Source organism: Salminus brasiliensis, chromosome 1 (assembly GCF_030463535.1).
Source record: "Salminus brasiliensis chromosome 1, fSalBra1.hap2, whole genome shotgun sequence".
Classification (NCBI taxonomy): domain Eukaryota; kingdom Metazoa; phylum Chordata; class Actinopteri; order Characiformes; family Bryconidae; genus Salminus; species Salminus brasiliensis.
Window position 1 is genome coordinate 21,561,699 of NC_132878.1, and position 13,329 is coordinate 21,575,027.

At 37.8% G+C, this 13,329-nt stretch overlaps 1 protein-coding gene and 1 long non-coding RNA gene across 2 annotated transcripts; one reads left to right on the forward strand and one right to left on the reverse strand.

Moving 5' to 3' along the window:
• The first annotated feature begins 796 nt into the window (after nucleotides 1-796).
• pou2f3 (POU class 2 homeobox 3) lies at nucleotides 797-13,171 on the forward strand. The gene is made up of 13 exons (XM_072693859.1): nucleotides 797-903; nucleotides 1,276-1,332; nucleotides 6,122-6,156; nucleotides 7,894-7,995; nucleotides 8,138-8,240; nucleotides 8,627-8,715; nucleotides 9,249-9,425; nucleotides 9,538-9,679; nucleotides 9,800-9,933; nucleotides 10,050-10,214; nucleotides 10,562-10,598; nucleotides 10,694-10,808; nucleotides 12,437-13,171. Exons 2-13 carry the CDS (start codon nucleotides 1,284-1,286, stop codon nucleotides 12,474-12,476), a joined length of 1,188 nt encoding a protein of 395 aa, XP_072549960.1. The 5' UTR covers nucleotides 797-903; nucleotides 1,276-1,283; the 3' UTR covers nucleotides 12,477-13,171.
• LOC140574139 (uncharacterized) lies at nucleotides 5,616-9,743 on the reverse strand. Its single transcript, XR_011980706.1, has 5 exons — nucleotides 9,497-9,743; nucleotides 9,218-9,368; nucleotides 8,160-8,262; nucleotides 7,239-7,316; nucleotides 5,616-6,433 (listed from the first exon to the last, which is right to left on the reverse strand). It is a non-coding gene; the product is annotated as an uncharacterized lncRNA (long non-coding RNA).
• Nucleotides 13,172-13,329: the final 158 nt, after the last annotated feature.

The following is a 13,329-nucleotide window of genomic DNA, read 5'->3' on the forward strand; positions in this document are numbered from 1 at the left end:
AGTGATTATGATAATATGACCAGGAGCATGTTCTATTTGGATTCTGTTAAATTACATAAAAACAGCTCCACAAATATATTTTACCCTGCATTAGTCGAACATAGTCATTTATAAAACAATAAGACAATATGCAAAAATGTAAATGTAAAAGACTTGTTCAGTAGTTGGTTCTTTTGACCCGTTAAAACAGAGTTTTGTTTTGCTGCTATATAGAACTTTGTCTTAAAAGATTCAGTAAATATCCATATATAAGAGGTTTTCTTTCACAGAGCCTTTTAACCAACCACTGAAACATTTATATGGTTACTTATTTGATTGGTCATGTTTCTATACAGAACCCCCAGGAAAACTGCAGTAGGTCTATAACAGGTTCTATTTGAAAGATTTTACATCAAAAATACAGCAAGTATTACTCCCCTCAGGTGAGTATAAGAACTATGTAAGTGTCAGCAGTGAGACCCCTCCTTCATAGTGGACTCCCCTAGCCTTTACATGATTTGCAAGCCAGATACCGTACCTGTAGAAAACAGGCAGCCTGTATAGCCATTCACAAGCATGGCGGCATATCAGTATAAACACTGGCAAGAAACACACACATTTTGGAGCAGGAGAAGGCACACATGCTCTGGATCTTTTTTCAAAGTTTGCCATCTCCCCCCTTTGTTGTTTTATGCAAAATGGCTGAGTGTGGATAGGACGCACCGTGGGCCTTATGCAAATCGCCTGTCTATCAGCTCATGTGGGATCGTGAAAAAGGTGAATACTCCTCCACTGACCAACTTTGCCAAATGTTTAAAGTTTCTTCTTAGCATCTAGAGGCCTTTTTGCTCTTTCTTACGTGCAAGACCTTGGAGAAGACGCAGAAGACCAGAAAAGGGATACTTTCGCACTCCCCTGGCCAAGGTGAGAGCTAAAACTATACTCGATAGCATCGAGCATGCTCGGGAGCAGCCGCTTCCCCAATGCTCATGTTCCATTCTCTACAGCCAGAATCATATCGCTCGACTTGGTCACTTGTTGGCGCGGCATATTGACCGATTTAAATGTTTTTGACTAGAAGAGATTAGAGAGGAAAGCCCAAGGCCGGGAACACCTAGGCTCTTATGAATATTACAACAAGCCTTTTACATAAAGGGAGACCATTTGAAAGTCGGGGCTATTAGAATAAACCTCAAGATCATTTTACTGACCGTGGGGCCCGTGCCATGAATTGGCCCCAGTGTCCGCATAAAGTTGTGATCCTGTAGGAAAATCAGCTGTATTTATCATTTACAGATATTAAGATGAGCACAGAGGCTGTGGAGCAGAGGGATCCGCCGCATGAACACACAGGTAAGCCACGGTTGGTTCAGTTTGGCTGTTTTTGGAGCATGCTGTTTACCAACAGGAGTTTGATGGAATTTAACAGGAAAGCTGGAAGATACAGAGGAGGACATTAGCATTTCTTTGTAAGAAGCTGCTACTTAAAGTGAAAAAGACATGTATTATAATTATTATTTTTATGAATAGCATATGATAGTTTGTGACTGGCAAAATTAGGCATTAGATGTAATTGTATCACTTGTTGTAGGTCACAGTTTTATATTACTAAGACACAAACTAAGGCGAAGCTTTGTAAGAGCACACATTTCTGTAGCTAAATTTCAACAATAACTAAAAACTTATGAATAATAAAACAAAACAGCACACAGTTATTGAAGCAATACTGAGATGAGAAGAGTTTCTATAGCAACAATTATAGAAGAGTTTAACATAGAGTAATAAAACAAATGTACAGTCGAAGCTTACAAACAACGGAGAAATAGTGCAGCAGAGTTTATATAACAACAATTATAGAAAAATTTTACTTAAAAAAAATAGACTCTTAAAACTTATCTTATAAAGTACTCTAATAAACAAAGGAGAGACTTTGAATGAAAAGGAACTTTGTAACTTTGTGGTCAGGCTTAAGTTACTTTAGTGTTCAGTTTCAGATTTCTAACATGAACTCTAACATGAATTTTATGATTATAGTCTGTATTGTATTTAAAAAATTACATTATAATCTACAATATGGTCTGATGTTGTTCTGATTATCACATGTAATTGGACGTTCAAGTGTTGAGGTCAATGGGTTGTTTGATATAAAGCATATATTTGATGGCTTATTTCCAGTGGTTGGTTTTATTTGGAACTAATTGTTGTTGACTTTAATTGGCTGATCTTTGCGTTTGGTTGAGACGGATTCACGAGAAAGCTGCAGCGTGCCGTTTGTCTGTTGTCAGAGCCGTTTGTGGTTTTGACCAGTGACAGGGTTGTGTTCTTTGTCTTTGCCGTCACGGTCTCCTTCTCAGACAAGTCTATACAAATCCCTTAGTGACATTCTCAACTGTAACAACTACATCACAGACCCCTGTCTTAGCTTTGTTTCCACTGAATTTATTTTGTTTGCAGCTAAACTATGTCAGACAGACCATGAATGAATGTTTTCTTTTGTGTAGTAAACTAATAACATGACATAAACCTATTTACAGGACTTTAAAAGTGTGACACAAAGTATGAAATGATTTTTTATGATGTAATAGTTTTGCAGTATAAAGAATATTGTACTATTGTACTTCTTGTCTAAATGAATTTTTAGACTGGTGTTTTATAAGCTAATTAGCCCTGCATACTCTTTATACGCTAATTAACCACAAAATATACTATTTATCCTAGTTTAACTAGAATGTAATTGTATAACAATCAAACTCCTACACTTCGAGTTCTATATTAAAATGCAAAATGATATAACGTTTTTTTTCTAGTTTAACATAAATGTCAAAGTATAACTAATCATAACAGAAGACTAAACAGTCTATATTCTAATAAACTCTATTAAACTATGGAACATTTTTAGCTTACTATAAGTTGAATTCAACCAATTATTTAGACTGGTCCAACCCAAGCTTCATATTCTGATCATATTCTTATTTGAACCAAAATGTCATAGTACACCTTGTTACAAAACGAAAGCTACAAAAAGCTTTATTAATTTACCGGAAGTAAATGTGCAATATAAGACTTACACTAACTAATATATCCAGCAACTATGTAACCTTAAAACTACATGAACGTGTGTGTTTCTTATGAAGTCTTTTCTTACGACCAGTGAATCTTGTCTTATTGTGGATGGCTCAAGCAAGAAGGGTGTATGTAGCTCTAGGATGTGATGTTCATGATGGACATGCAGTCTACCAGGATGTGTGGGTGCATGGTGGAGGGGTTGTTTGCGGTAAAGCGTTCATACCCTGAGGCAGTCCTGAAGCACAGGATAGTTACCTCGGTACGGAACAACAGCTTCTGATATGAGGAAATTGGATTCCAAGAGAGCCCAATTTGGAAAATGCACGTTTTGTGTTGCAGTGTTTCCTGTAATATCAAATAGCTGGGTTCAGTTACAAATCGTAAGGTCAGGTGCACAGTTTCATTTGTAATAAGATGATTGGCTGTTGCATAGTAATAAATGCTTCTATAGCACCAACTGTAATACAGTGTAACAATAATGGACGCAATACAACTCAAACAAGAGCACAAATATTGGTGAAATTTTACTGTTAGCAGTGATGATAAACTATTTTAGTGATTGTCTTAGTTCAAACCGTGCTGTAGGGATGCAGCTCTGATGATCACTATGAGATTATAAGAAAGTGTACTTGATTGTAATAGGACATAAAAAATGTTTCTTTATCAACCAATACAAAAAAGTAACATAATAAAAGACACAGCAGAACTACTACAGACGTAATCTAGGAAAGGTTCACCAAAAAAGTGTTTGTCAGAAGTTCAAAGAAAATTTAATAGAATTGAAATGGAATGAAACCAGTCAAAGCATCTGTTATCTTTTTAGAGTGAATTGACAAAGCACAGCCTAGAGATCCGTTCAGGTGTCACTAAACACAAAAATATGCATCTGTATGCTGTATCTGTACATTGCAAGTTCAGAACATGCCTTATTCAGAGAAATAATACAGCAGGGTATCCTGAATGTTTCTGGTGTACAAGGGTGATTTAGTTGTAGTTTGCTTACTATTAGCACACACTACCATCCTGAAGAAGTAAGTAAACTAAAAAAATACATTAAATTAATTGTGTTATTCACACAATAATAATTGGAATCAAATACATTTTGAAAAACTAAAATCTAAAAGGGGAAAAAGTGTTCATCTCAAAAAGAACTCTTTTTAAAAGCTGAACAGCTTGATTACTGGTGCAATTTTAAGGGTGGGTTGGGGAGACATGTCTCCATCACATTTTGATTTGGGATAATTTTGTTTATTTATTCCATTCTTCATTATAGTTATTCTCCTAAAACAATACAGCAGCATGTACATTATAATAAGATTTTTAGTGGCAATGATAAAAATGCCATTAAGCAGTAAAACTCTGTACTGTTCGTACACCTGCTAATAATGTTGCTTGATTTTTGTTTTATATTGACATAGCATTACATTTCCTGAGAATTTAGTCATTCTTGTTCACCAAGATTGTTCACCCCAATTTTACTAATTTCCAATTCCAACCCACTAGCTATTGTGCAGTGTGAGTGAGGGGGGGCATCCTACCCACCCAGAGAGAGCAAGGCCAGTTACGTTCTCTGTGACATCTGGCAATGGATCGCTGAGGCTTTACCTAGATTTACTTCTAAATTACTGCATATAGTGTCTACTGATGTAGTGTCTACTGATGTCACCCCCATCCCACACACCATACACACACACACACTTACCAGACCAAATCTGCAACCCTGACTACAACATAAAACCACCATAAAGACAAAGACAAATGGTGGATTTGAAATGCAAGCTTTACAGCTTTCCCCTTTGAATACTGTTACTTATGACGTGAGATGTGTATGTAGCTGGAACAGGTTTCAGTCAGCATTTTAAGGCAACCATTTAATTGTTTGTATATGTGTAGTTTTTGTGTGTGAGAGAGCGAAAAAGAGAGAGATAGAGCGTGAAAGAGTGAAAGAAAAAGACCACAACAGAGAAGAAACAACTAAGAGATGCACCTGGGGGTTTGTAAACATTCAAATGTGAGGGCCTGCGAAAGGTTGCTGTGGATACCTGCGCATTTGCATGGGCGATTCATTTCCATACTGGAAGTTTGGCTCGGGGAGAAGGGTCGATTTCCATAGCGCGGGATGAGCAAGCACTGATGCGCTAACCACAGCCTCACACCGGCCTATTTGAATGTCAAATTAGGAGAGATTACCTGCCACTGGAGACCTTTGAACCCCCCAGATCCAATGCACAGGGTGAACGGAATCCAGAGCCATAAACAGAAGCCCCCGACAGTCCTGGAGAGATGAAAACTGACAAGAATGAACCATTTAAAAAATGTGGAAGAGACTATACTACACTGGAATATCACTCACCACAACTGTAAAAAAAAATAAAAAATAAAATCCATTTTTTGTCGCTTAAACAATCTTTTTACAATTAGTTATTGAAAGAACCCTTCCTAAATGAGATGTACGAGTGTGAAGAACCTTTCTAAAGTTTAAAGAACCTCCACATAATGTATTTATGCAAAAAAGAGCCGCAAAGAGTTTTCTTTGAGCGACGATATAAGAGAACCATGTCTGGAGAGATTTGTAAAGATCTTTCACATAATATAAAAGTTCTATACTGATTTAGGCTTCTTCCTAGAAACTGACATTATGTAGAAGTACTTTAAATTCTGAATGGTTCTTCACACTCACACCACATGTTCAAAAACGATTCCCCAAAACAGCATTCAGTCTTTTTTCAGTCATTCATTCAGTACAGAACTGCACAAAGACACCTTTAATTCTCAAGAGTTTCATCTGTTTTAAACTGTGAAGTTTTTTTTTTTCAAATTATAAAGTGTTCTTCACATGCATTTTATTTACAAACATAATTCTCTAACCAACAATAATTCTAAATGTTTTAGGGAACCAAAAATGGCTCTTCTATACTGTGCACAGAACCCTTCATGTTTTAGAGTGCATGTTGGGCTTATTCAATCGTAGGTCTTGTTATTACTTGGTAACTACTATGACACTGAGGTTAAGGGTGAAGGTTTGAGGTGTGGGCTCTAATAGATGCTACTTAACAATATTCTCTTCTCTCAACAGATATTGAACAAAATGGAATTGACTTCACACGACAGGTAAATGCTGTGGACCGCCTGTTTCCTTTGTGTCTCTCTATGCATCATCAAACACAACTTCTACTAAAGCTGTTCTTCTTCTGACACAGTGTAACATTTTAACAGTGTTAGTTTTACAAGACGAAGAAGTTTTAGGGTTTAAGTGGTCCATGTCCATAATTAGCTCGGTGCGTCATGAAGAGATGCGTTGTCATCTGATCTTATGTAGAAGACTGCAGTGTGTTCCATGTACAGGAACTAGCCTCTGGCTTCTGGAGTCATTTGCATAGGCTGCAGCCTGAGGGGAGGGAAGGGATGTTTTTCAAAAGCTCCCTCCCGTTAAACAAGTCAAGCAGCCTTACTGGTCTTGGTGTGGTGTGATATTTATTTTATTTTATTTTTTTTACTTTATGGCCTAAACTGTAAGATGGTAACGCATTGTTTTATATGTATATCGTCACTGTCATGCAAAAACCTTGCCATTTTTTGTTTTGATATAATTAAATTCTGGTATATTTCTGATTTTTACAATAAGTTTGTAAGTTTTCTTCATTTTTCCAGACTTTTTGTAAAAATCATAAATATACCAGAATTTAATTACGTCAAAACAAAAAATGGCAAGGTTTTTGCATGACAGTGACGATGTACATATAAAACAATGCGTTACCATCTTACAGTTTAGGCCATAAAGTTTAAAACACGGCTTATCACACTTTTGAATGAATAGAATCAGCTGCTGATCAGTCACAGAGCATATTATATACATATTCCTTTACCTCCTATGTACAGCAATGATTAGTCAAAATTGTGCACAATTTTACCTTTAGACCTGATTTAGTCGATCAATGGTGTGTGACATTGCACTGCATGTAAAACAACCATACACTTCATGTAGACTTGTTTATGGGGTTTCCCTGTGTGACATACTGCTATCAATACATGTATGTGATACAGCAAAAATAAAAAAAGTAACACTAACCAACTTTTAATCCTCAATGTTGGCTTTAGTCCACAGTATTCTATAAGCTTAATTTACACTCAAAATCATTACCAGGACATTACCAGGATACTTTCACCAGTAAATGCTTTGTGTTTATACTTGCCACAAAATCCTGTTAAACAGGGTGGGACATCTTCAGCATAACTGGCCAACAGCTCCTTATTTCTGAATGGTGGACAACCTATTAGTCACAAAATCAGTAAAACAAAATGCCAGTTGTTTTTGTCTATAAGAGGCTACACACACATGCAGGGGTGATGTGCCAATTATACTCCTAAAAACAAGAAGCCCCCTAAAACTAGAGCAGCAAGTCCCTTGACCATTCTGTACTGGAGCTATGCACTTGACACAGTAAGAAAGGTTTCACTTAACTTGACCTGATGTAGAAATTGTACTTTACTTTTGTTTCTAATATAATATAGTATGGTACAGTATAGTAGTAAAATGGGCTTCATACAAAAACTTTTTAAGCAGGCAACAGCCTTTTCAATAACCAGGAAATATGTACAGACAATTTTAAGATAAACAGTATCTAGAAGATTTTTGAAAGTTCAGATTATGAAAAGCAATGCAATACCCATGTTTATATTAATCAGTAACAGATGCATTTGTGCCATAACACTATAAAAATGTATTTTACTCTGTTACAGATATGCTTTCAAACAGGGTGTTGGCTAATTTTTATAATTATTAAAATAAATTTTGCCAAGCTGTTGCTTTAAGACATGAGGCTAACCTACGTTTGTCTTGGTTGACAGATAAAGACAGAGGACCTGAACGATTCTCCCCACTCCACCTCATCACATAAGGCATGCCACCTAACACAGGGGTCACCAGTGCCAACAGGGCAGCTGCCTGGGGTACACCATTATCCTTTCTATTTCAAATCAATTAAGTACATCATTTGATGATGGTGCTATTAATGGCTATTCCAGTGCACATTTAGCTATGCAGTGGACACCATTGGAATTCTAAAAGCCATTGTGTGTAATGTGTTCGCAGGAGCTGCCATCACTACACCTACCCCAGTTGGTCCTCATGTCTGGATCACACCTCACACCCTCTTCCTCCTTCCTCCTCTCCCAGGGTCAGCCCACACATCAAGGTCAGTCAGCATCTGGTACAGCCTGGAAGTGTGTGCAAATGTGTGCAGGATCTTATTCAACCATTAGCCATGTTAGCATGTTTATTCATGGTGCTAGTTTCCAGTTGTTATTAGTCATGTTAGCATGTTTGATTATGGAACTAGTTTCCATTTGATAAAGGTCATCATGGTTGTGATTATTTACCCATAACTAGTATATGTAATGTAATGCTGATGCTGGTACACTGGTTACAAGCACAGGAATCGTCACGCATGGTCAATGACCATGGGTACACTTATACAACACACTTATAAGCTTAAATAATTCAATTAGTTTTGCACATTAAAGCATATGTGTACATTAAAATTTCATACAAAGCTTTGCCTTTACTTTTACTATCTCACAGCACTGCTGCAGCCAAATCTCCTTTCCCTTCCCTCTCAAGCCCAGTCAGGCCTCCTTCAGCACCAGCCTGGCCTGGCCCTTACTCCTCAGGTAAACTTGCATACTAATTAAACTAATGGTAAATAAGTCATGCTTTTTAGCCTAAACTCTGTCTGCCACATCCGAAGTGTCATGGTCATTCTTTTAAAATTCTGAACACTTCTCAGTACTTTGAAGAAAAAACAAAAGCCCAGTGGCCTCACACATGTACCTACAGGCCAAGCAAAGAATTAATGAAATTGTTGCAACAAAAAAAAACCTGGAAATCTGTTAAACTCTTTTGGGATTTTGGGACTTGGAACAAGGTGGTAACTTTTTTACCAACAGGGTTTACACATGGGATTTGCTGTTTTTTGGGATCCCAGAAAACCTTATGAAAAGTAATAAGATCTGCTCTTTCCACAGTTGCAGTGTTGTGATTCTGTTCATTTCTAATGACATAGTAATGAATTAAAATTACTGCATGGACTTGTAAAACAATATGGATAGGTCAGATATACATTAGATTGAAAATGGCCACAGTATTGTTATCTGCACTAATTATACCCCATACCTGTTTTAAACAACTGCCTTTCTCTTCACAGGCAATGAGTCGAACAGGCTTGACTGGATCTTCTATGGATGGCCACTTGGACATGTCCCATTTACAGGTGCCTAAGCATGTAGGCCCCTCGCAGCAGGATGAACCCAGTGACCTGGAGGAGCTGGAACAGTTTGCAAAGTCCTTTAAACAGAGACGCATCAAGCTGGGCTTCACACAGGCAATAACATCATTTACATAAATCTTTTAACTCATTCAAAGCTTACAGCTTAGGAAATATCGCAAATGCACCTTTACTGTGTTGGGTATCTGATGTTTGATGGCTCTTTCAGGGTGACGTGGGTCTGGCTATGGGGAAGCTCTATGGTAATGACTTCAGTCAGACCACCATCTCCCGATTTGAGGCACTCAACCTTAGCTTCAAGAACATGTGCAAGCTCAAACCCCTCCTGGAGAAGTGGCTGAGTGATGCAGGTAAACACATTTAACACAGTGACCCAAACTAATGTGAGCATTGATTGGTACCACTTTTCCACAAAGAACACCTGAAGAATTGTGTTGTTTTAATCATTGATGCTTTGCCCCTCTCTGCAGAAAACTCTCCATCTGATTCGATGGCCAATCCTGCAACCCTACCACCTCTCATGGAGGGTTATGGGAGGAAGAGGAAAAAGAGGACCAGTATTGAGACCAATATCAAAATGACATTGGAGAAACGCTTCATAGACGTGAGTATTTGATGTCCTTGAACAGTAGGTGTAAGTTAGCTGGTATAGCCAGGATCTAACAAGTAGATTAGGATTTGTCTGTTTTGATATATTACCAGTCTATCCACTCCTTTTAGAATCCCAAACCAAATTCTGAGGAGATCACTATGATCTCGGAGCAGCTGTCGATGGAGAAGGAAGTGGTGCGGGTCTGGTTCTGCAACCGGCGGCAGAAGGAAAAGAGGATCTTCTGCCCAGTGTCCACCTCACCTATAAAAACACATAACTACAATGCTAGGCTGGTGAGTCTGAGGGGTTATGTATTATATTGTCACTGTCATCTTGAATCTGGCAGTTATCCTTGACACTTTCTCAAAACTTTGATGATGAATGGACCAATAGAAATGCTTCAAATGTACTTAATTGGTCTGATTTAGTCCACCATTACTTACATTCACTTACATTGAAACTTGCGACGGTTTGTTCCATCTCCTATAAAGTTTCTTTTGGAGATACACATACATTAGTGTTGCAGTAGTAGTAACAGTAGTACATTTCTGTTTTTGCACTTCTTAACTATTAAAAAAGTTATTGAACCACATTTCTGCTCGCAAGGTCTTCAAATAACTTGGGTCTCTCTTCCTTTTAGCCTCCCAGGCCGTTCAGTCCTCTTGCTTCAGGAGGAGGTGGGTCTGATTTGAAGTACTGAACAAACACATCATTTATTGGATATAGAAATATTTCACCCCAAATGTAATGTATATTTGTCCCACCTCCCCAGTGTCGAGCAGCTCTTCTCCTAACAGCCCTAGCCGTGGCTCTTCCCCCAACAACCTGTCTTCTTCCTCCAGCCCTCTGACATCACAGGGAGTCAACCAATCCTTCACTCCTACAGGGTAAAAACCCTCGTTTTGATTACACAGCTCCAACTTCAAACTCCCCCAATTGCAAAAGTTGATCACTCAGTGTCAACTAAGCTACAAAGCTAGCATAACAAACAGTTGGAAGATTATACCCCACTAATTATCTCTAATTATCTACAAACTACACGAGCAAATCATATTTATTTCATGAAATCCTACTGATCCATTATGTCATTTCAAATATATCTGCTTTTGTGGTTTGTATGATCTCTGTAATATATAATAATGGCATTACTATTAATAGAGCACTTTGCATTTATTTATACAGTGTATTATTATTAATAAGTGCCATTCATTTTTTCATAGCAAACAATAGTAGTAGCAAGTAGAATCTTGAAGCCTGCAATTCCATTGTAGATAGATATGTAGAAGTGTTATGCAGTGTCAGAAACAACACAGTTAAACAGTGCTGCTTTTCCACTGCATGGTATTTACACTACTCAGCTCTACTCGCTTTGTGCTACCTGGTATTTGGTTAATTTTCCACTACCACAGCTCCAAATAGTGGAAATAGCCCAAAATAATGCAAAACACTGTCACCAATTCAAAAGACATGGCAGAATTGTATGAACTGCCATTCCGGATAAAAACAGTCATGATCGCTACTAAAGCTTGGAGAATTTTATAAATGGCTGGTATATGCTGCACATTTTAGTCTCTACTCTGCATGCTTGGGACCACGAGTGGGCAGGTACTGAAAAAGCAGGTAAAAGGTTCCAAATTCCAAGAACCATTCAGTGAAAAAGCACTGTATCTGAATCTACTTCACAATTTGCTAGAATAGGTTTGAGGCATGTGTGATCATTCAGGTAAGTCATTTGCATGACACTAATTCATGGAAAATAAGATTCTCTTACCTGCACCAGCACAACACTAAACATTTTATATCAGATTTGTGTTCACATTTGCTTCACTGTGCCTTAACGGGTGCACACATCTGCTGCTCCACTAGAGGGTGAAAATGGTCTTTTATAGTAGTGGTTTTCAATCCATTCCTCAGGGCCTCTGGGTCTTTAGGAGCAGGTTTGAGAGCCACAGTCATATAGACTGTATACATCGAAGTGTTTTTTGGTGAGCAGATCATGTTTAGATTTTATTTAGCTGCACAAAAAACGCTTAACAGATCAAATCAAATTAGTCAAATCACCTCAGAGGTGGTTAGAGATGAATCTTCAACACAAGCGTAAATGATGTGTGCTTTCTGCATTCACACACAGTTACATAAGCAGGAGCATGGCAATTTCCAATTAAATGCTGATAGTTAAATCATCCACAAATGTAGACAATTTGTGGCCTGTTTCAAAGAGTATGAGAAACCATATCTACAGTAGATCACCAGAAGTAAAGTAGAAACACTGTATGTACATGATGTGCCTTTTTTTTTTAGCAAGGATGTAAAATCCGATCTCGTTTGGTCACAGTGGAAATCATTTTTTAGTATCAAATTGAAATGAAATCCATGAAATACAATCCAGACATGAAACACATCTTAATGCAAGGTGTAAACAAGCTCATATAATCCCATATTGTCTTGCATTTTGAGTACAGAGCCGGTAAAATAGTAAACATATAGTAATCTACCTGCAATCCCTCATTTTCAGATCCTGGTATCGCTGGAACGGCACTGCATATCACCACTGAGGGGCTCAGGATGAATCTGGGGGCAAAAAAGAAGTGAAAATGACAATGTTTACAGTTTGCTTGGTGGGTGAGCGCCCCGTGCAGAGGAATGTCTTCCAATTCCCACATAGCCTCCACACTGCTGGAGTGCTGAAGTACACAGTTCCACGCTAAGAAGGGGAAAAAGTTTATTTTTACAACTGCTACACATTTCATCCAGCTGTCTCTACTCGGGTCACGATCTGGCAGACGAGATAAACGGGCCAATCGATATTTCCAGTTCATATGGTGGCCATCATGGCGCCATTCTGTGATGCCTGGAGGCATGTTTTTATGGTTTGAAGATGCTGTTTACATAACCATTCTCATGTCTAATCCCTGCTGGGAGTTTCAATATGAAGGTGTATATATTTAGTTCAAATTAGACAACGAGAACACATCCTGCCTGCAGCTAGCAACAATATCGGAATTCAAATATGCAAATATCTCAAGCATTGCCTTTTTTAATTAAAAATTGAAGCATGCAGTTATCACTGACATGATTATGTAGCACTTGTTACCAAGTGGTCAGGTTTTGTTTAGGTCCAGACGCTAGTCTTAAGTCATTTCTTCTTTTCTAAGTGTTTGTTAGCTGTTTGTTTTCTGTATACCTTCTTGAAGAAAAAAAAGAAGTGGAAAAGGGTGTTTTGATTTTTTTTCTACCTTTTCCATGTGAAGCGGTCTGAAGCATTTGAAGTTCCATCATTTCCATGCTTTATCTTTATGACTTGATTACCTAATATCATGTTGTTGTTTTTTTGCTTATTTACTTGTGTTTGTAAATGCATGTTTTTTGTGTGGAACGGCAGTAACCATGTTGTACATTTCAGAGTTG

Excerpts from the sequence above, each read along its gene's own strand:
- pou2f3 (XM_072693859.1), top strand. The coding sequence starts at position 1,284 with ATGAGCACAGAGGCTGTGGAGCAGAGGGATCCGCCGCATGAACACACA. Across the intron at positions 1,333-6,121 it reads TCCGCCGCATGAACACACAG|ATATTGAACAAAATGGAATT; the intron begins GTAAGCCACGGT and ends TTCTCTCAACAG. Across the intron at positions 10,215-10,561 it reads ATAACTACAATGCTAGGCTG|CCTCCCAGGCCGTTCAGTCC; the intron begins GTGAGTCTGAGG and ends TCTTCCTTTTAG.